The 23,174-nt window shown below is 42.6% G+C and overlaps 1 protein-coding gene across 2 annotated transcripts in view; it reads left to right on the forward strand.

Moving 5' to 3' along the window:
• The window catches only part of rbpjb (recombination signal binding protein for immunoglobulin kappa J region b), a 136,550-nt gene that overhangs the window by 34,956 nt on the left and 78,420 nt on the right, over positions 1–23,174 (forward strand). For both annotated transcript variants that reach the window (XM_085968104.1, XM_085968113.1), the window contains exons 2-3: positions 7,128–7,166; positions 7,990–8,085. In XM_085968104.1, coding sequence (XP_085824230.1) covers positions 7,128–7,166; positions 7,990–8,085 — 135 coding nt within the window. The remainder of the gene's footprint in view (positions 1–7,127; positions 7,167–7,989; positions 8,086–23,174) is intronic.

Consider the following 23,174-nt stretch of genomic DNA (forward strand, 5'->3'; position numbering starts at 1 on the left):
TCACCTTTCACCCCACCAGCCTCCACATTCAATGGATCATCCTCTGCCATTTCTGCCACCTCCAATGTGATCCCACCACCAAACGCATCTTCCCCTCACCTCCCCTTTCAGCATTCCGAAGGGACCGCTCCCTCCACGACACCCTGGTCCACTCCTCAATCACTCCCCAACAGCCCTTCCCCATCGCCTGACACCTTCCCGTGCAAGCGCAGGAGATGCAACACATGCCCTTTTACCTCCTCCCTTCCCACTGTCCAGGGCCCCAAACACCCCTTCCAGGTGAAACAGCGATTTACTTGTACTTCTTGCAATTTAATATACTGTATTCGCTGCTCACGATGCGGTCTCCTCTACATTGGGGAGACCAAATGCAGATTGGGCGACCACTTTGCGGAACACCTCCGTTCAGTCCGTAAGGGTGACCCTGAGCTTCCGGTCGCCTGTCACTTTAATTCCCTGCTTCACTCCCACTCTGATCTCTCTGTCCTCGGCATATTACATTGTTTCAATGAAGCTCAATGTAAGCTCGAGGAACAGCACCTCATCTTTCGATTAGGCACTTTACAGCCTTCCGGACTCAATATCGAGTTCAACAATTTCAAATTATAACCCCTGCTCCCATTTTTCAAGCTGTGATTTTGCCATTCCTATTTGCAACATTTTATCTTTCCTGCCTCTTACAAAAGCACAGATTGTCCCTTCAATTTCTCCCCCCCCCCCCCCCCCCCCCCCCCCAATGCCCTGTCGCTGCACCTGCTTAATATCTGTTACATCTCCAGCTTTTTCCAGTTCTGATGAAGGGTCCCAGACCTGAAACGTTAACTCTCTTTCTCTCTCCACGGATGCTGCCTGGCCTGATGAGTTTTTCCAGTGTTTTCTGTTGTTATTTACTCAAAAGATATATTGGCCTTGTGAGGGGGTGCAGCCCAGACGGAGCTAAAAGGGTTGAATTATGAGGACGGGTTGCATAGACCAGGCTTTTATTCCCTTGCGTATAGAAGATTAAGGGGTGATACAATTGAGGTGTTTACGATGATTAAAGGATTTGATATGGTAGATGTAGATAAACTATTTCCTCTGGAGGGGGAATCCTGAGCAAGGGGACATAAGCTTAAAATTAGAGCTAGGCTGTTCGGGGGTGATATCAGGAAGTACTTTTCACACACGGTTGTGGAAATCTGGAATTCTCTGCCTCAAAAAGCTGGTAAGGCTAGATCAATTGAAAATTTAAAAACTGCGATTGATTTTTGTTGGGTAAAGGTATTGAGGGCTATGGAACCAAGGTGGGTAAATGGAGTTGTGGTACAGATCAGCCTTGATCTAATTGAATGGTGGACAGGCTCGAGGGGCTGAATGGCCAACTCCTGTACTTGTGTTCCCAAACATTTTTATTTTTGGTGTGTACGCTGAATAAACTGTTAAAGCTGGAATTACCGCACCTAGAATGTAAATTGTCTTGATGTGCTTGGATTCCAAAATAGTATGCCTAATAGTTACATGCAGTACATTTCAAATTCAAGTTGGTGACTTCTTTAATGATTATACTAAAGAAAATTAGAAGCAGTGGAGGTGCAAAGAGACTTGGGGCTCCAGGTACATAGATCATTAAAATATCATAGACAGGTACAAAAAATAATCAAAAAGGCTAATGGAATGCTGGCCTTTATATCTAGAGGACTAGAATACAAGGGGTAGAAGTTATGCTGCAGCTATACAAAGCCCTGGTTAGACAACACCTGGAGCACTGTGAGCAGTTCTGGGCACCACACCTTAGGAAGGATATACTGGCCTTGGAGGGGGTGCAGCGCAGGTTTACCAGAATGATATCTGGACTCCAAGGGTTAAATTACGAGGAGAGATTACACAAATTAGGGTTTTATTCCCTGGAATTTAGATGGTTAAGGGGTGATTTGATCAAAGTTTTCAAGATATTAAAGGGAACCGATAGGGTAGATCGAGAGAAACTATTAGCGCTGGTTGGGGATTCTAGGACGAGGGGGCAAAGTCTAAAAATTAGAGCAGTGAAATTAGGAAACACTTCTACACACACAGGGTGGTAGAAGTTTGGAACTCTTCTGCAAACAGCAGTTGATGCGCGATCAATTGTTAATTTTAAGTCTGAGATTGATAGGTTTTGTTAACCAAAAGGTATTAAGGGATATGGAGCAAAGGTGGGTATATGGAGTTAGGTCAGCCATGATCTCATTGAATGGCAGAACAGGCTCAAGGGGCTAAATGGTCGTCTACTGTTCCTATATTAACAGTATTGCCTCAATTATGCAATTTTGTGATAATGCAAAGTTTTCATACTGGAATCCCTGGACTGTAGGGGTCTGCAAGGGTCATCTGATTTCTGTATTTTACTGCTTCTGTTGACTTACTGGCACTATTTGTGTGCCAGTAAACATTTTCTGCAATAATAGCATTGTTTTCCTTTGTCCTTCAACAACAACTTGTATTTATATAACACTTGTAACGTAGTAAAACGTCCCAAGGCGCTTCACAGGAGTGTTGTAGCACAAAAATTTGACACCGAGCCACATAAGGAGAAATTAGGGGGGAGGCCATCGATGGATTTGAATACAAGGATGTATGTAGGTCAGCGAGCACAGGGGTGATAGGTGAATGGGACTTGGTGCGAGTTAGGACACGGGCAGCCGAGTTTTGGATGACCTCAAGTTTACGTAGGGTAGAACGTGGGAGGCCAGCCAGGAGTGCGTTGGAATAGTCAAGTCTAGGGGTAACAAAGGCATGGATGAGGGTTTCAGCAGCAGATGAATGGAGGTAGGGGTGGAGACAGGCAATGTTACTGTGGTGGAAATAGGCAGTCTTAGTTATGCCGTGGATATGTGGTTGGAAGCTCATTTCCGGGTCAAGTGTAATTCCGCACTGGCCTCTTCAGGAGTAAGCACAGGGGAATCCCAGAAGTACGACACTTACAGGGGAGCTCCACACAAAAATCTGAAAATCATTGTTAATACCTAAATTATAGAATCCTAAATTTTTAATAGGTAAAAAAGTGCTAATTTATAGATATGAGAACAGAGATGAAAATAGCTAAAATGCAGCTGACAAGATCAGTACTGAGAAGAGTAGAAAACAGGCAGGAGAGACACAAAAAGGGAGTTGCAAGAGGGATAGGCATGGTGCCGGGAGGCAACATGTTCAAGGACATGTTGGAGGTTTGAGATTGGTTGGCAGTAGGAAAGAGTGAAGGACCAAGGGTGGGTTCTCTATAATCTAGAGGCAGATGATCAGTAAATAGCATGTTTCTTGAACAGTTAAACTACAAGGGAGGAAGACCATTCCTTCCTGAAATATCCTGCAGTCTCCCTTCTTTTGTCTGTTTCACCCCCCACCCCCACCCCCCCCCCACCAACCTGCCCCCATCATAGCATTCAGTTGTTTCTTGCATTATTCCCGATGTTAATCTCTGCTACACTACTCCGAAGCCCATTTGATATGTTGATCACTAAGCTTGCTATGGCTGGAACTCCTCCAGTGTGCTGCTATTAATGTTTGCCACTTCCATAAGCTGGAATCTCCAACATTGGAATTTAATATAGTTTTACCATGCTTTTAATTTCTTGTTTTGCCTTTATTTGCTATTTCGATATGTTGTTGAATTGTATAATGTTGGTATTTACTGATTATCTGCTTCCAGATTGTAGAGAACCCACCCTTGACCCTTTGTTCTTGCCAATTTCTAATCCATCTCCAACCTTCTTGAACTCAAAGGTCATTTAACTGTGCCACCCAGGACTGTGTATCCCTCTTGTAACTCCCTTTTGACTCTCTTTGGTCAGTTTTCTCCTGAGCACAAAATTATCCTACCAAAAGTCAGAAATGACCTCCTCTGTGACCATGCTGCATTATCCCTGCGTGACCTCTCCGCAGTTTGTGACATGGTCGATTATGTAACTCACTCCCCATGCTTTCTCTCTTGTCTAACTCCATGGGCCTGCCCTTGTATGGTTCCACTCCTACCTATTCAAACGTAGCCAAAGCATCTCCAGCAATGGCTTCCCTTTCTACGCTCGTACCATAATTTCTGGAATCCTTCCAGAATCTGTTCTTGGCTCCCTCCTTTTCTTAATCTATGTGCCACCCCAATCATTGCCTTCAGCCACTTAGTTTCTAGAATTTTGCCTCCTAAACATCTCCCTCTCTACCTGTCTGTCTTTAAAAACCTCCGCAAAACCTATTTCTTCAGCCAAGCTTTTGGTCACCCTCTTAATCTCTCCTTCCCATTTTGGCTGTTTGGATTCATTATTAGTGCAGTGCCGTGGGACATTTTTTTACATTAAAGATGCTATGTAAGTGCAAGTTCTTGTTGGCATTGTATCTGTAATTTTAAAACCTCTGCAATTGGTTTGCTTGTGTAGAGATAATCCAACTTTTGTTTTAAATAAGCTGCTTTACTTTGGTAAATATACAGTTTTTCAATAGCCAATGGAGGAAGAGTACAAGTTGCAATTGAATTGGACATGTAGTCAAGTCATCCAATCCTTCCCCACCCATGTCCATATTACAATAAACAATCCTTTAATGCCCATCTTGTACTTTTTTTGAAATTATGTGCAGCATGAGTGCAATCACATGGGGCCGGATATTCCGACCCCCCAGGGGTGCGTATGAGGTGTGTACATAGGGGCCTCGCAAGTGCCGGTTTCAGGCATGTGAAGCGTATGTGCTAAAACCCGGCACTTCCGTTCTGTCAAGAATTCTCTTGACAGATATTCCGCCTGCCCGGGAAGGGCCTCCGCGGGCAGAGTTCCGCTTTCTGCACAACTTACGCCCGCTGAAAACCTTTAAAAATCTTACGCCTGGTAAAAGCACGTGTAAGGCCTGCTTTTTACCAGCATAAGAGTTTTAAAAAAATTTAAAAAATATTTTCTCACTCTTTTATAATTAAAAAATACTTTTAAAAAAGGTAAGTTTATTTTTAGCCCCGTAAAAAAAACTTCAATTTTTTCCCCCAAAAATGTAATTTTTGTTTAAAATATTTAATTTAATGTAATTTTAATGAATTTTAAATGCGTGATTTAAAAAAATATTATTTAATGTTTAACTTTTTTAAGTGATCCTCATTCATACTTTTGACAGACCTATGTGTAGACACCTGTCAAAAGTGTGCAGGGGGATTTCTTTCTTTGGTTCCCCATGGCCCACGTGATCCCAGGGGCGCTTGCCTGGGATATCTGGACCTCTGCGCATTTCGTAGTGGAGAGGCCTACGGAGCCAGCAGGTAAGTGCATAGATTTTTTCCGATCGGAGGCATCTGCCCGTAGGAAACCTCCGATCAGAAACTCCAGCCCATGGTCTTTGTACCCTTTTCACAGCGGCAGGTGAAAGACTACAATCAGAAACTGGCCAAGAATGAGTTCTGAATCGGTAAAATAGTCTTAGCAGATTCTCTAAGTATTGATGGCCGATTTTGGACTAATAATAGTTCCAAAATAGAACCTCCAATGTCAGTTGGTAATGTAGGCTGTCAATTTTTCTTAGTTTGTGGGATCCCAATTTGGGAAGATATGTTTACAAAAATTCTGCATCATTTATGTAACATTGACTTGTGTAAAATTTGCATTCATCTTGATGCAAATGTACATAACATTCCCTTAATGAACTGCAGCAGATAGTTTGAAAATCAAACATGATCTGTAGGAAAGAAATATATATCACAACATTTTCTTTATCCTTCCTTTTCCATTTTAACTTCAAGTACTGCTTTACAGCAGCCAATTTATCCTTGTATTAATTCAGGACATACAATACTGAATCTGGTAGGTTCTTAGTTAATTAAAATTATAAAAAAATGCTGCCTTTTGAATACTTTTTTGAAGAATTAATAAATTTGTATTTACATAGCACCTTTCATGGCCTCAGGATGCTCCAAGTACTTCACAGCCAATAAATGCTTTTGAAGTGTAGTCACTTGTGATGTAGGGAAACGTGGCAGCTAATCTGGACACAGCATGGTCCCAGAAACAGCAACAAGATAATGTGTTTTTGATGATGTTGGTTGTGGGATAGATTTTGGGCAGAACATCCTGAGAGGGCAGATGCGGCATTAGTTTTAACGGCACATCTGAAAGACGGCACATCTAACAGTGCATCACTCCCTCAGGACTGCACTGAAATATCAGACCAGATTATGTGTTCAAATCTCTGGAGTAGGGTTGGAACCTACAATCACCTGACTCGAGGCGAGAGTGCTGCAACTAAGCCAGGGCTGAGCTAAAATGGGCCAAATTACCATCCTCTTCTGTGCCTATCTTGAGGTCATGGTATTCAACTATTGAAAAGGATTTTTGCTTCCATTACCCTACTAGAAAGTCCATTCCATGTTTTTTCATTCCTTGTCTGAAGAAGACTTTCCTGACCTCGGAGAGGAGTAAGCCATAGGAATAGTAGGCTATTCAGCCCCTTGAGCCTATTTGGTCATTCAATTAGATCATGGCTGATCTGTACTTGAACTCCATTTACCCCTCTGCGATCCATATCCATGATCCTTTCTGAGATGTGATACCCACAACGCAGTACTCCAGATGGGGTCTGACCAAGGCTCTGCACAACTGCAGCATAGCATCAGTCCTTAATTTGTCTCTTAGAAATTTGAACCTGTGTCTCCTTAACCTACTTTTTGCCTAGAATTACTTTGCAGTTGCAGGCTGCCTCTCTACTAAAGTAGGTGAGGATAGGTTAATAAAATAAAATTAATACCAATAAAATTACAGATGCATTGGCAAATGTTGACACGTGTTAACTACATTTTGCTAGAGTTTATGTACCGTATACAGCTTGTTAGTACAGTATTGTTTATAAGGAGTGATGTTTATGGTGCTCAGAAATCTCTGCAGCTATGGGCTGTACCAGACTTGTGACCAAGGAAAGTTGGGGCATGAAATTAAGAGGGAAGTTCTGGAAAATTAGGTGTTTAAAATTTGGGTTTGGTTCATGTTCGAGTCCTGATGACAAAAAATACGATTCATATTTGTATTGCCGTGGGAGGTGGGTGAAGGCGCAGGGAAGGGTTCGAGGAGGAAGGTATTGTACCATTTTTTAAATTAGGATGTACAATTGTTTAATGCCCATCTTGTACTTTTTTATTGTTTGCTTTGCAGGAAGTTTGGGGAGCGACCTCAACCCAAACGCCTTACCAGGTAAGATTCCATCACATATGGTGCTTCCTACTTCACTGGTTTTGGTTTAGAGATGGAGAAAATTATCTCTGGCCTCTGTGCAATTATGCTATCTTTTTGCATCAGAACGTGGAGCACGTGTTACCATTTAAAACACCTAGGAAATAGCTACAAGAATAATTTTGAGATGTTTATTTGTAGAGGTCTGGTACTGGGGACCAAAATTACGTTCAATCAACTTAATGTGCCAATTACGTACATTTTCTGTGATGGTGATTGTCGTAAAGAGTCTGTAGAAATAGATTATAATAATTAATGAAAGCTAACTGCTACAATTGATATTTGGTATATATGCTGAAACATGAGTACATTCACTTCTTGCAGTCTTTACACATTTTGTATGGGTATGAAGTTATTTTATATATAGTACTGTACTTTTATTTATAAAGTAAAAAGTCATTTATGTGGCATATCTGAGAGAATGAGTTTTTCAAAAATGTTGCCTATCAAAATTAATTTTTTAATTGTATTCAGTACACTTATTCAGGTAGCAAACTGTCAGACTAACGGCACTAGTTTGTTTTGTGACCTCTGAAATTGTCATGTGAAGCAATTATCTGTTTTGTAGTTTCTCGGGCATTTAAAGTCTTTATTTAGAATAAAGCTGTTTTTGTTTAAAAACTAATGTATGTCACATTTGCAACCAATATACAAAGTGGCAAATGAATCTCGTACACATCACACCTCCTGGATTTGCAGATCACAAAAACCTGTGTGAAGATTTAGCTCGTGCATTGAATTTTATGGTACGTACTGTATCTTACTTTTTGATGTTTTTATTTAGGGAAGCAATGCGAAATTACCTTAAGGAGCGTGGTGATCAAACTGTCCTAATTCTACACGCTAAGGTTGCACAAAAATCTTACGGAAACGAGAAAAGGTGAGTTGCTTATAAACTCGAACAGTGCTACATTTTGAGTCATGTGGTGAAGTTGTGCGAGTCTTCCATCTAGAAAGAAAAGGAAGAACTTGCATTTATATCCTGCTTTATCACGTCCTCAGGATGTTCTAAAGCGCTTGAAAAGCAATCCAATAGTTGCCAACTGCGGTCACTTTTTTTAATGTAGGTAAACAGCCAATTAACACACAAATCCCCACAAACAGCAGATGAATGAATTCTACGAGAATCTTTTTATAGTACAGTAAACTCTTTGGTATCCGGCACCGATGGTGCTGGTTGATTAAACATTCCGGATAACAGAGAGGTAGGCAATTGTTAACACAAAAAAAATAAAAACCAGTGACTAACTCGGCCACCGCGGGAAACTCTGACTCGGAAAAACGAAAAATGGATGGATTTGGCAAGATTACCGGTTATCTATTTTGTCGGTTATTAAAGAATTCCGGTTGATTAGGTGCCATTTAAACAAGAGTTTACTGTAGTTGGCCTGTGCAGTAGGAGAGTACCTTGTTTTTTCAAGTAATGCCACAGGATCTTTTACATCCACCTGAGCAGACGCACACAATGTCTAGGTATAGCATCACCAGAAATGCAGCACTTACTCAGAACTGCAGTAAGTGTCAGACTAGATTAAGTGTTCTGTTGTGGGACTTGAACCCACAATCCTCTGACTCAGAGGTGAGTGTTAACTAAACCAAGCTACCCACTTGTATATGGAATATATCTATACATCTTGATTTGTGTCTGATGAGATTTAAAAACGTATATTCTATTACGTCTGTGTGCACTTCCTGTCAACTTTTTCCGTTGTAAATTTGTGTCTTACTTAATTGCTTTAGGGAAGCAATGCGAATTTACCTTGAAGTGTGGTGATCAAACCGTACTAATTCTACATGCAAAGGTTGCACAAATATCTTACGGAAACGCTGCCTATGTAAAGTTGTCACTAATTATACTGTCCCTTCCCAGCGGACAAGTTTACATAGGTAGTTTCCATTATAAAGGTGAACATAATTTACAATGGGAACCTGAAGACTACACTTGGTCTTAACTTCACGAGCAATACAGGTTGAGCGTCCCGAATCCGGCAACCTCGGGACCGAGGCCGAGCCGGTTTTCGGGTTTTTCCGGACTTCGGAACATGTTTCTGATGTCCGAAGTCTGGAAACACCCGAGCCCAGGTTGCGATATTTCTGGACTTCGGACATCAGAAACACGTGCCGAGTCCGGAAATGCCTGGGCCCAGGTTGCGCTATTTCTGGTTTTTGGTAAGCCTCCCTCAGGGTGTCCGGATTCCGGAACATTTTACGGATTCCGGACCCCTGCCACCAATCGCCCCGGATTCTGGAACATCACGGATTCCGGAACTCCGGATTTGGGACGCTCAACCTGTACCATGGGTGATCAGCTATTGTATACAATTGAAGTCTTGCATATGGTGTGCACCTTCTGTCCACATTAACCTTACATTGTGTTAGGATTTTTAGATCACGCTTTTAAAAAAATTACCATTTCATCTCAGTAACTGAAATTTCTAAAGTCCAAAATAAAATATAAATCAAAAAGTTACAGATTTCACAATAGCATAATTAAATTTACCCCTTGAATTGTCTTGTGTTTTTAATGCCTTCCTTATAGTTTTTATTTGAAGACCTCAACCTACCTCAAAAGGCTAGAAATAAAAACAGAAAATGCTGGAAATACTCAGCAGGTCAGACATCATCTGTGGAGAGAGAAACAGAGTTAATGTTTCAGGCTGATGACCCTTCGTCAGAACTGGCTACAGAAAGGCTAGATTTTGACTGGGTATTTTTCTCTGGAAAAGGTTGAAGTTTCCAACCACACTTGTGCATTGAGAGCTTGTGCAGTTTGGCAGAATTTTCCAATATGTATGCATAGGTTTTTGAGTTGAAGTAAAGGTTCTGTTCCCTTACTCTGTGATCATTGTGAGTTTCTTTACTTTTTTTCCAGAAGATTTTGAATCAAACTTGACATGGTATGCACAAAGCTATATTTCAAGTAAGGCCAAAACTTATGGCAATTTGGGAAGCGTAGATGTAGAAGTTTCTTGGCAATACAGGCTAAGGAGCTGGGAGATGCAAATCTACAGAACTACAACGCCACTTATATTGCAATGGAAGCTCTTGCCCCCTTAGGTGGTGTGGATATCAGGGAATCCTGTTTTCCCCACATTAATATCAGTATTGAACAGTCCTAGAACGGGCTGTGGGCCAGAACGGTAAATGGGCAAATCTTCGTACAGGATGTGAAGCGAAAGTGACCACTAACCGGCCTGAAGCAGGCGGGAAGCAGCAATTAACTTTGCAGTGTGCGCTAATGACTGCCAGAGATCGAAGTGAGTAGAGATCAGCACTGGCCCAGAATATCGAAAAATCAAATTAAGGGTTCACCAGAGACTCTGTTGGGAGAACGGCAAAAACGAGCTGTGAAAATCGTAGCAGTCAGTTTGTGCACTGATAGATCGTTGCAGTGGTGAATACACCAATATGCAGTTGGCAAGTACTTCAGCACAAGTGCAAATGTAATGGAGCAGCATTGCAGAGCAAAATTAGGTGCGAAATCAATCAGATCATAACATTCCATTGGGGAAGTACATTGGGGTTGTTGCCTAATGTTAGTTGAGCCCCACTGTACTTAATGAGCCATGTAACATTATGCTCATAGCACCACCTACAGGTGCACTACTGTTAGAATTTTGAGACCACTCTGTTTTTATACATGTACAGTATGTAGAGATTGAACTGCAGATACCACCTATAAGAAAATAAGAACATAAGAATTAGGAGCAGGAGTATAAGCCCAATCTCTCCTCCTAGGACAACCCTCTCACCCCAGGATTCAATCTAGTGAACCTTTGTTGCACCGCCTCTAAGAACATAATAATTCGCAGCAGGAGCAGGCCATACAGCCCATCGAGAAAGCTCCGCCACTCAGTAAGATCATGGCTGATCTTCGATCTCAACTCCACTTTCTCGCCTGATCCCCATATCCCTTGAACCCCCATGAGTCCAAAAATCTATCCATCTCGGCCTTGAATATACTCAACGTCTCAGCATCCACAGCTCTTTGGGGAAGAGAATTCCAAAGATTTGTAACCCTCTGAGTGAAGAATTTCCGCCTCATCTCAGACTTAAATGGCCGACCCCTTATCCTGAGACAATGCCACTTAATTCTAGACTCTCTAGGCAGGGGAATCAACTTCTCGGCAGCTACCCTGTCAATTCCCCTCAGAATCGATCGCGCCTCATTCTTCTAAACTCCAGAGAGTATAGGCTCAAAATCTCCTCATAGGACAGCCCTCTCATCCCAGGGATCAATCTAGTGAACCTTGGTTGAACCGCCTCTAAGGCACATATTTCCTTTCTCCGATAAGATCATCAAAATTGTGCAGTGCTCCAGGTGTGGTCTCACCAAGGCCCTGTACAATTGTAAGACTTTCTTACTCTTGTACTCCAACCCCCTTGCAATAAAAGCCAACATGTAATTTGCCTTCCTAATTGCTTGCTGTACATGCATGCTAACTTTGTGTTTCCTGTACGAGGACACCTAAATCTTTCTGAACACCAGCATTTAATAGTTGCTCACCATTTGAAAAATATTGTGTTTCTATTCAAAGTGAATAACTTCACATTATACTCCATCTGCCATCTTATTGCCTACTCACTTAACCTGTCTATATCCCTTTACAAGCGCTTTGTGTCCTTCTCTCAGTTTACTTTCCCACCTAGCTTTGTATCGTCAGCAAACTTGGATACGTTGCACTCGGTCCCTTCATCTAAGTCATTAATATAGATTATAAATAGCTGAGGCCCAAGCACTGATCCTTGCGACATCCCGCTAGTTACAGCCTGCCAACCTGAAAATGACCAGTTTATCCCTAATCTCTCTCTCCTGTCCATTAACCAATCCTCTCTGCGAATATATTACCCCCAACCCCGTGAGCCCTTATCTTGCATAGCAACCTTTTATATGGCACCTTATTGAATCCCTTTTGGAAATTGAAATATACTACATCCACTGGTTCCCCTTTATCTACCCTGCTAGTTACATCTAAAAAAAAAGACTAAATTTGTGAAGCACAATTTCCCTTTCATAAAACCATGTTGATTCTGCCTAATCATATTATGATTTCATAGAAACATAGAAACATAGAGATAGGAACAGGAGTAGGCCATTCGGCCCTTCGAGCCTGCTCCGCCATTCAATGAGATCATGGCTGATCTTCGTCTGAGATCATAGCTGATCTTACCAGTTCAGTACCCCGTCCCCGCCTTTTCTCCGTAACCCTTAATCCCCTTAGCCTTCAGAAATATATCCAATTCTCTCTTGAAAATATTTATTGAATTAGCCTTCACAGCCCTCTGTGGCAGGGAATTCCACAGGCTCACCACTCTTTGAGTGAAGAAATTCTTCCTCATCTCTGTTTTAAATGATTTGCCCGCTATTTTTAGACTGTGGCCCCTGGTTCTGTGCTCCCCTGCCATTGGAAACATTCTCTCTGAATTCAGCCTGTCCAGGCCTGCCATAATTTTATATGTTTCGATGAGATCCCCTCTCAATCTTCTAAACTCCAGTGAGTACAAGCCCAAACTATTCAATCTCTCCTCGTAGGTCATTCCCGCCATTCCAGGTATCAGCCTGGTGAATCGCCGCTGCACTCTTTCCATGGCAAGAACATCCTTCCGCAGATGGGGCGACCAAAACTGTACACAATACTCCAGATGCGGTCTCACCAGCACCTTGTACAGCTGTAGTAAGGTATCCCTATTCCTATACTCGAACCCCCTTGATATGAAGGCCAACATACCATTTGCCTTCTTAATCGCCTGTTGCACCTGCATGCTCTCCTTCAGTGACTGGTGCACAAGAACACCCAGGTCCCTCTGCACTTCCCCATCTCCCAATCTATTGCCATTTAGATAATAATCCACCCTCCTGTTTTTACCCCCAAAGTGGATAACCTCGCATTTATCCACATTATAGTGCATCTGCCACGTATCCGCCCATTCCCCCAACCTGTCCAAATCGCACTGTAGCCTCCTGACATCCTCATCAGAGCCCACCCCTCCTCCTAGTTTAGTGTCGTCAGCGAATTTGGAAATATTGCATCCAATTCCCTGATCCAGATCATTTATATATATTGTGAACAGCTGGGGTCCCAGGACAGATCCTTGCGGCACCCCGCTGGTCACTGCCTGCCACTCCGAAAACGAGCCGTTTATTCCAACTCTCTGTTTTCTATCCGCCAGCCAGTTCTCTATCCACGTTAATACTTTGCCCCCAATCCCATGAGCCTTAATTTTGCATGATAATCTTTTGTGTGGAACCTTATCGAAGGCTTTCTGGAAGTCAAGGTACACCACATCCACTGGCTCTCCCCCATCTATTTTACCAGTTACTTCCTCAAAAAATTCCAGCAGATTAGTCAAACACGATTTACCCTTTGTAAATCCATGTTGACTCTGTCCGATCCTTTCCCCATTTGTCAAGTGCTCCGCTATTTTATCCTTAATAATGGACTCTAGCATTTTGCCCACAACCGATGTAAGGCTTACTGGTCTATAATTCCCTGCTTTCTCTCTACCCCCCTTTTTAAATATTGGGGTAACATTAGCTACCCTCCAATCCACGGGTACTGTTTCCGAGTCAATGGAGTTCCGGAAGATGATCCTTAGAGCATCTGCTATCTCCAGGGCCACCTCCTTAAGTACCCTAGGATGTAGTTTATCAGGCCCCGGGGATTTGTCGGCCTTCAGTCCCCTCAACTTACCCAACACCATATCCCTAGAGATACTAATTTCTGTCAGCTCCTCCCTCTCATTAGTCCCTATGTTTGTCGATATTCCTGGGAGGTTATTTGTGTCCTCCTTTGTGAATACAGAACCAAAGTATGAGTTTAATTGGTCTGCCATTTCCTTATTCTCCATTATATATTCTCCCGAATCGGACTGCAAGGGACCGACTTGGGATTTTACCAGTCTTTTCCTCCTGATATACCGATAAAAGCTTTTGCAGTCTGTCTTTATGTTTGCTGCAAGTTTACTTTCGTATTCTATTTTCCCCTTCCTGATTAATCCCTTTGTCCTCTTTTGCTGTATCCTGTACTGCCCCCAATCTTCCGGTCTGGTGCTTTTTTTTGCCAGTTGATATGCCCTTTTTTTTGATTTTATGCTGTCCCTAATTTCCCTCGTTATCCACGGTTGAGTCACCTTTTTAGGTTTATTTTTATGCCAAACCGGTATAAACATGTTCTGGAATTCTTCCATTCTATCTTTGAATGCTTGCCATTGTCTATCCACTGTCAATCCCCCCAGAAACACCACCCAATCAATCTTACCCAATTCCCGTCTCATACCCTCGTAATTCCCTTTATTTAAGTTCTGGACCTTAGTCTCTGATTCAATTTCCTCACTCTCCATCTCGACTGAGAGCTCGATCATATTATGATCGCTCTGACCCAAGGGGCCTCGTACAAGAAGATTGCTGATAAGTCCCTTCTCATTGCACAATACCCAGTCTAAAATGGCCTGATCTCGAGTCGGCTCCTCGACATATTGGTCCAGATAACCGTCCCGAAAACATTCCAGGAATTCCTCCTCCTCAGAATTTTTACTAATTTGGGTAGTCCAATCAATATGTAAATTAAAGTCACCCATGATGACAGCTGTGCTCTTATCGCACGCTTCTCTAATTTCCCTTTTTATGCCTTCCCTCACCTCCATATTACTATTTGGAGGCCTATATATCACACCCACTAACGTTTTCCTCCCCTTGCTATTTCTCATTTCTACCCATACAGATTCCGTTTCATCCGAGTTAATATCCTTCCTTTCCATTGCATTAATCCCCTCCTTTACCAGCAATGCTACCCCACCTCCCCTACCTTTTTGCCGATCCTTCCTAAATATTGTATATCCCTGGATGTTAAGTTCCCAGCCTTGCCCACCCTGCAGCCACGTTTCTGTAATCCCAATCAAATCATACTTGTTTACCTCTATTTCCACAACTAATTCATCCACCTTGTTCCTAATGCTTCTAGCATTAAGATACAAAGCCTTCAGGCTTGCTTTTTTCACACTCTCATTATGAATTAGTTTGGCCCTTTGTGTTTCTCTCCTTTGCTTATTGCTTCTCACCTTTCTACCATCTATTTCTAACTTCATATGACTTCCCTCTTTTCCACTACCTAGGTTCCCATCCCCCTGCCAAATTAGTTTAAATCCTCCCGAACCGCCCTAGAAAATATTACCCCGAGGACATCGGCTCCCTCACAGTTCAGGTGTAGACCGTCCCCTTGGTACAGGTCACTCCTCCCCAAGAACTGGTTCCAATGCCTCAAGAATTTAAATCCCTCTCCCTTGCACCACTGCTCAAGCCACGTATTTAGCTTATCTATCTTACTCTCTCTAAACTTATTAGCTCGTGGCACTGGTAGCAATCCAGAGATTACTACCTTTGAGGTCCTACTTTTCAATTTAGCTCCTAACTCCCTAAATTCAGCTTGTAGGACCTCCTCCCTCTTTTTACCTACATCGTTGGTACCTACATGTACCACGACAACTGGCTGATCCCCCTCCCCCTTCAGAATGCTCTGCACCCTATTTCCTAAGTGCCCTGACACCACTTCCTTCATAATGGATTCCTGATGACTGGTGTCAGGCTAACTGGCCTGCAGTTCCCTGTTTACTCTCTCTCCCTCCTTTCTTGAATAGCAGGGTTACATTTGCTACCTTCCAATCTACTGGGACCATTCTAGAATCTAGGGAATTTTGGCAGATTACAACCAATGTATCCACTATCTCTGCAGCCACCTCTTTTAGCCACCTCTTTTAGAACCCCAGGATGTAGGCCATCAGGTCCTGGGGATTTGTCAGCATTTAGTTCCGTTAGTTTCTCAAGTACTTTTTCTCTACTGATCTTAATTACTTTAAGTTCCTCACTCTCATTAGTCCCTTGGTTCCCCACTATTTTTGCTATGTTTTTTGTCTTCTACTTTGAAGACATATTTGTACCGTAGAACTCTCTGTCCCATCCTGTCACACTCTGCTTATCTTTACCCAAATTGCCACACTGCACCATTGCCTTGACTTTTCTCTTTTTGATTTCTAAATTTCCCCTCATCTGACACCTCTTTCCCCCCCCCCCCCCGCCTTTTTTATTTTAAAGCCCTCTCTATAGCCATAATTATTTGGTTCGCCAGGACACTGGTCCCAGCCTGGTTTAAGTGGAGACCATCCCAACGGAACAGCGCCCCTTTTCCCCAGTATTGGTGTCAGTGCCCCATGAATTGAAACCCCTTCCTCCCACACCACTCTTTGAGCCACGCATTTAACTCTCTAATCTGCTTGTTCCTATGCCAATTTGTGCGTGGCTCAGGCAAAAACCCAGAGATTATTACCTTTTGAGGTTCTGTATTTTAATTTGGATCCTAGCTCTTCAAACTCTCAGCAGGCCCTCATTCCTAGTTCTAGCCAATTGTTGGTTCCTACGTGGACCACAACAACTGGATCTTCCCCCTGCCACTCCAACTTCTTCTCTAGCCGCGAGGAGATATCCTTAACCCTGGCACCATGTAGACAACACAGCCTTCGGAATTCCCGGTCGTAGCTACAGAGAACAATATCTATCTCACAGACTATACTGTCCCCTACCACTATAACATTCCTTTTCATGCCTCCCCCCCCCCCCCCCCCCACCACTTGAATTGCCTCCTGTACCACAGTGCAGTGGTCAGTTTGCTCATCCACCCTGCAAACCTTGCCATCATCCCCACAGGCAGCAAGAACCTCATACCTGTTGGATAAGCCCAAAGGCCTATGCTCCTCCAACACTGCACCTGGAGTCCCCTTACCTGCCTGAGTTGCAGTCACACCCTCCTGTCCCTGACCACTAACCAGACCTGTACCACTACCTAACCTAAGGGGTGTGACTGCCTCCAGGATCAAAGTGTCCAGGTAACTCTCACCTTTCCTGATGTCCCACAATGTCTGCACCTCTGACTCCAGCTCAACAACTGAGCTGAAGTTCCTCGAGATGCAGACACTTACTGCAGACGTGGTTGTCCGGGATCACGATGCTCGCCACAAACTCCCACATGCTGCATTTGCGGCACACCACATGCACTGCCATCCCTATATAACCTTGTTTTATTTATTTAATTAATTAATTAATGTTCATGTATTTAATTAACTTGGCTCATAGTTTAGTTTTTTTTAACTAATTACGAGATCTCGTTTAAGTTATCTCCTCCTGTAATCTTTCACACTTTTCACCACAGCTTGCCATATTCCTCAATTTGCTGTGATCAGAAAATTTCCCTCAGTTCCTAAGTTCAGCTGTATAATATAATTTTAGCCCAACACCGACCCTGAAGGTACACCACTCAGCTGATCGTTCCAGTCTGAGAGACTTTTCTCTACACTTTTCTTTCTGCCTTCCAAGCATATCTAGCTTGGCCATATTTTGCTAAATTCCATGTACCATTTTCTTTACCTTAAGTCTGCAGTCTACTGATAATTGATTTTTTTTTACATTAAAAAAGATGAAGTATCCATTGAAATGAGCAATGTAAGTAACACAGCAAAGCTAGATTATAATCCTTAAAATTTTCTAAATTTGTGTTGCGTGCATGGAACTACCTGATCAAATGCTTTTTGAAAATCATGTAAACTACATCCCCTGCATTTCCCTTTTTTATAAAGTTCTTCCCAAGAGTTTTGCCCAAGTATGTCCAGCCCACAGAAAGCAGGGCAAATCCAATCCGGCCAATTACCACCCTGTCGGTCTATTCTCAACCATCAGCAAAGTGCTGGAAAGTGTCGTCAATAGTGCTATCAAGCAGCACGTACTGACCAATAACTTGCTCACCGATGCTCAGTTTGGGTTCTGCCAGGACCGCTCGGCTCCAGACCTCATTACAGCCTTGGTCCAAACATGGCCAAAAGAGCTGAATTCCAGAGGTGAGGTGAGAGTGACTGCCCTTGACATCAAGGCAGCATTTGACCGAGTGTGGCATCAAGGAGCCCTAGTAAAATTGAAGTCAATGGGAATCAGGGGGAAAACTCTCCACTGGCTGGAGTCATACCTAGCACAAAGAAAGATGGTTGTGGTTGTTGGGAGGTCAATAATCTCTGCCCCAGGACATCACTGCAGGAGTTAAACACGATTAAAATCGCTAAGGAGGTGTTACTTGGTAAGATAATGGGACTAAAGGCGGATAAATCCCCTGGACCTGATGGCTTACATCCTAGGGTCTTGAGAGAAGTAGTGGTAGGGATTGTGGATGCATTAGTGGTAATTTTCCAAAACTCCCTGGATTCAGGAAAGGTCCCAGCAGATTGGAAAACTGCGAATGTAACGCCCTTATTTAAAAAGGGAAGTAGACAAAAGGCTGGAAACTATAGACCAGTTAGCCTAACATCTGTGGTTGGTAAAATGTTGGAGTCCATTATTAAGGAAGCAGTAACAGGACATTTGGATAAGCATAATTTAATCGGACAGAGTCAGCCTGGTTTATGAAGGGGAAGTCATGTTTGACAAATTTGCTCGAATTCTTTGAGGACGTAACAAACAGGGTGGATAAAGGGGAACCAGTGGATGTGGTGTATTTGGACTTCCAAAAGGCATTTGACAAGGTGCCACACAAGATTACTGCACAAGATTAAAAAATCACGGGATTGGGGGTAATATACTGGCATGGGTGGAAGATTGGCTATCTAACAGAAAACAGAGTTGGAATAAATGGTTCATTCTCGGGTTGGCAATCAGTGACTAGTGGTGTTCTGCAGGGGTCAGTGCTGGGACCCCAACTCTACAATCTATATTAACGATTTGGAGGAAGGGACCGAGTGCAACGTATCCAAATTTGCCGACGATACAAAGATGGGAGGGAAAGCAGTGAGTGAGGAGGACATAAAAAACCTGCAAAAGGACATAGACAGGCTAAGTGAGTGGGCAGAAATTTGGCAGATGGAATATAATGTTGGAATGTGTGAGGTTATGCACTTTGGCAGAAAAAATGGGTAGAAACTGCAAAGTGCTACAGTACAAAGGGATCTGGGGGTCCTGGTGCATGAAACACAGAAGATTAGTATGCAGGTACAGCAGGTGATCAGGAAGGCCAATGGAATCTTGGCTTTTATTGCAAGGGGGATGGAGTATAAAAGCAGGGAAGTCTTGCTTCAGTTATACAGGGTACCGGTGAGGCCACACCTGGAATACTGCATACAGTTTTGGTTTCCATATTTAAGAAAAGATATACTTGCTCTCGAGGCAGTTCAGAGAAGGTTTACTCGGTTGATTCCGGAGATGAGGGGGTTGACGTATGAGGAAAGGTTGAGTAGGTTGGGCCTCTACTCATTGGAATTCAGAAGAATGAGAGGCGACCTTATCGAAACATATAAGATTGTGAGGGGGCTTGATCGGGTGGATACGGTGAGGATGATTCCACTGATGAGTGAGACTAGAACTAGGGGGCATAATCTTAGAATAAGGGGCTGCCCTTTCAAAACTGAGATGAGGAGAAACCTCTTCACTCAGAGGGTAGTAAATCTATGGAATTTGCTACCTCAGAGATGTGGAAGCTGCGACATTAAATAAATTTAAAACGGAGATGGACAGTTTCCTAGCTGATAAGGGAATTAGGGGTTACGGGGAGCGGGCAGGGAAGTGGACGTGAGTCTAGGTTCGGATCAGCCATGATCCTATTGAATGGCGGAGCAGGCCCGAGGGGCCGTATGGCCTACTCCTGCTCCTACTTATGTTCTTATGAGTTCCTCAGGAATATATTGAAGGAGGAGATGGACAGATTTTTTTTTTTAACAAAAAGGGAGTGATGGATTATGGGGAGCGGGCAGGGAAATGGAGCTGAGCCCAAGATTAGATCAGCCATGATCTCGTTAAATGGCGGAGTAGGCTCGAGGGGCCAAATGGCCTACTCCTGCTCCCATTTCTTAATTTCTTATGTTTTTATGCACTGCGACTCGCCTTGAGTTTACCTTCCTGAGGCTGGAAAGCCCATTTCTGTTTTAACTACTTGCCTTGGGTATCCCAGGCTGCATTTGTAGTTTCTATCCTTAAAAGTTGGGTTCCTAGTAACGTGTGAAAGCATCTGTGGAATCGTGCTGATACCTGATGTGCCATCAGAAATCTGTTCCATTTCTTGTCATGGAACTTTATATGTTCCTCTTCAATGTATTCACTGGAAGCAGAATCCGCTTTTAACTCTATCTACAATGTAGCCCTAATAACCCTTTGAAGGGTCGTGACTCAGTAATGGGAAACGAGGCCTCCTGTACATTCTGAGGATGCAAGTTGCTTGCTTTGTTCTGAAATTAATCAATTGAGGGAAAGATACTTAGAAGGAAGCGTGAATAGATTTGAGTTTTGCATCTATTATAAAATTGAAAACAGGAAATGTTGGAAATACACAGCAGCTTCATCAGCACCTGTGAAGAAAAAGAAACCGGTTGTTTTACATGTAATTGTTCATTTAAAAACTGAAAGATAAGCCAATTATGAAGCTGTCCAGTTAAAACCAACCAAGTGCGTTTGCACTTTGTGTTTACCTGTGAAACTTGGACTTGATTATCCTATTCTGAATGGTGGGAAGAGGTTTTATATGGTGTCATGGGATATTGGTTGATTGACAGCTCCATCCAGGTGAACAGTATTTGGCTGTTTTCTAGCCGTTCTTTTGAGCATACAAGATCAAGATTAGAAACTCCATGTTGGCAAATTAAACCTCGTGTATAATTACCAACTTCTGGTCTATGTTTAATATGACTAAGGCAGTTAACAAAATGTCTTTCAAAATTTTTGTATTTGAGCTATGTTAGAAATTCTGTAATCAAGTGAAATCCTTTGTATTGGCTTTTTTACTGTTCAATCTTCACTTTTAGTAAATCTGATTCTAATGCAAATCATAGTCTAATGGTTTATTATACTAACTGAAAACTAGGGAGGATGTGAGAGGGCTTGTGTTCATTCAGTGACTTAAAGGTGGTTATGTCAAAGCACTCAAGCTGTTGCAAAGTATTACAGGGAGGATAGTGACAGGAACCTGTGCAGGTATATGCAGAGTTCAGTGCATACTTTGATGGGTACTAGAACGGCAAGCTGTTGGTACTGAAGCTCTGCACTTCAACTACTCAATATGGTATGTGTGTCCATGTTTGGGGCATATTGCGCCCATTTTAGGCTTTCGAGGAGGCTCTTAAATGAAGCTTTTTAGCGCAAGGACACTAAGGCACATTTTAAAAGCTTTTAATTTTTTTATTTACTAAGAAACTGACTACTGTACACCAATGTAACGAGTAAAAACTAGTGTCATTTTCAGTTATTTCAAATCGGGTTACTCACAGATGGTGGACTAGACACTGATTAAAAATGCTCCCTGATTGCGCTGGTTCATGGCAGATTTTATGTTCAGCGATATGCAAATGAGTTTGAGCGGAAACTTGAGGGAAAAAAACTTCTCAAAAGTAGCGCAGTTTGCGCCAGGATTGCTGTTGCGCCCAAAGAGGAAACTCTTGAGATAATTCCAGGAAATTAAGGCCATGTAAGGTTACTAAGATTCATATGTTGCCTGGCTTGTTTGGTTCTATTCTGCAGACCCATATTTTTAAGTATTGCTACAGATAGAAGTTGCTTACAGGTAAATATTACACTGGCCCGGATTTTACGGGGCCTATGACGGCATACGCATGTCGTTGTAAGTGCCCCGCAATTTACGGGTTACTGCTTGCAATGCGCATACGCGAAAATCCAGAACTTGCAATCTGTCAAGTTTTTCCTTGACAGATCGTACCCATCCGCTGTAAACTCACTTTTGCTGGCGCAGACTGCCCAGTGAATACCCACCAAACCCTTACGCCTGGTAAAAGCAGGCATATGGCCTTTTACCAGTGTAAGGGTTAAAATGTTAAAATAAAATTTTCAAAATGATTTAAACATTCACTTACATTTAAAATTAGTTATTTTTGTCCCGTTTAAAAATGTTTACATTTATTTTTCAATTTTAATTAATTTTGAACCTGTGATTATTTTCATTTTGGTGTTGTGAAATTGTAATTATTAGGTCATTTCTATTATGCTTCTGGGGATTCCGTACATAAATGGAATTCCCATAAGCATAATAGGAATCCCCCTTTGTCATTGGTTGGCCTGGCCCTTGTGATCCCAGGGATGCTTGCGAACCGCATGCACCCCTGGGATACGTGGGCCTTTATGCAGGTGTACGGCTGCAGGCCCAGGACTGCAAGAGTCTGAAGCTCCAGAGACACCAGGTAAGTAGGGAGTTTACTTGCGGTTCGGAGGTGTTCGCCGGTGGCAAGCCTCCAACCGCAATTTCCAGGCCATTGTATATTACCTTAAGATGGTGTTTGGTGTATTTACTTGAGCAACATTATAAAATAAAATTACAAAATAAGGCTGAGATTTTCTCTGAAAACTGTAGTGGCATTTGCAGTTTATTCTAAAAATGAAATTAGAATTTGTTTAGTAGCTGTTATTGAGTGATACTGTAATTTTAAGCCCCTATAAACCCCTACTGTCCACCACTGCCTCTTGGCCTTTGGTCTGTAATTCTGGACTATCGTTCTCTCTTCTGTAGCCTTAGTTTCAGACCCTACCTAAAATCTTTCATACTCATAACTCGGGCTTAATTTTGTGTCAATTTGCAAACACACCTTGGCTGCTGCTCCAGGTGCAAGATCCTTGATACAGGAAACTCTTTGGTATCCGGCACCGGCGTGTTGCCGGTTGATCAAAAATTCCAGATGACAGAGAGGGTTATCTACCGAGGCTATTTTAAAAAAAGAAGAAAATCAAGAAATGTGCAGTATACAGTAATTGGGTACTCACCTACAGAATGTTGTGTTAAATGGATGGTGGAAGATGCTTGATTAAGTACAGTACTGCCAGTTGAGGGTAATGCAATGCAGTGACTACCAGCAGCGTGAGAGACACACAGTACCCCTGTAAAATGGCGGATCAGAAGAGACTACCGGCAGCACGGGAGAGTCAGACTCCTGTTACAGGGGTATTGA

Source organism: Somniosus microcephalus, chromosome 2 (assembly GCF_052327205.1).
Source record: "Somniosus microcephalus isolate GS21.2 chromosome 2, FLI_Smic_1.0, whole genome shotgun sequence".
In the NCBI taxonomy this organism is placed as follows: domain Eukaryota; kingdom Metazoa; phylum Chordata; class Chondrichthyes; order Squaliformes; family Somniosidae; genus Somniosus; species Somniosus microcephalus.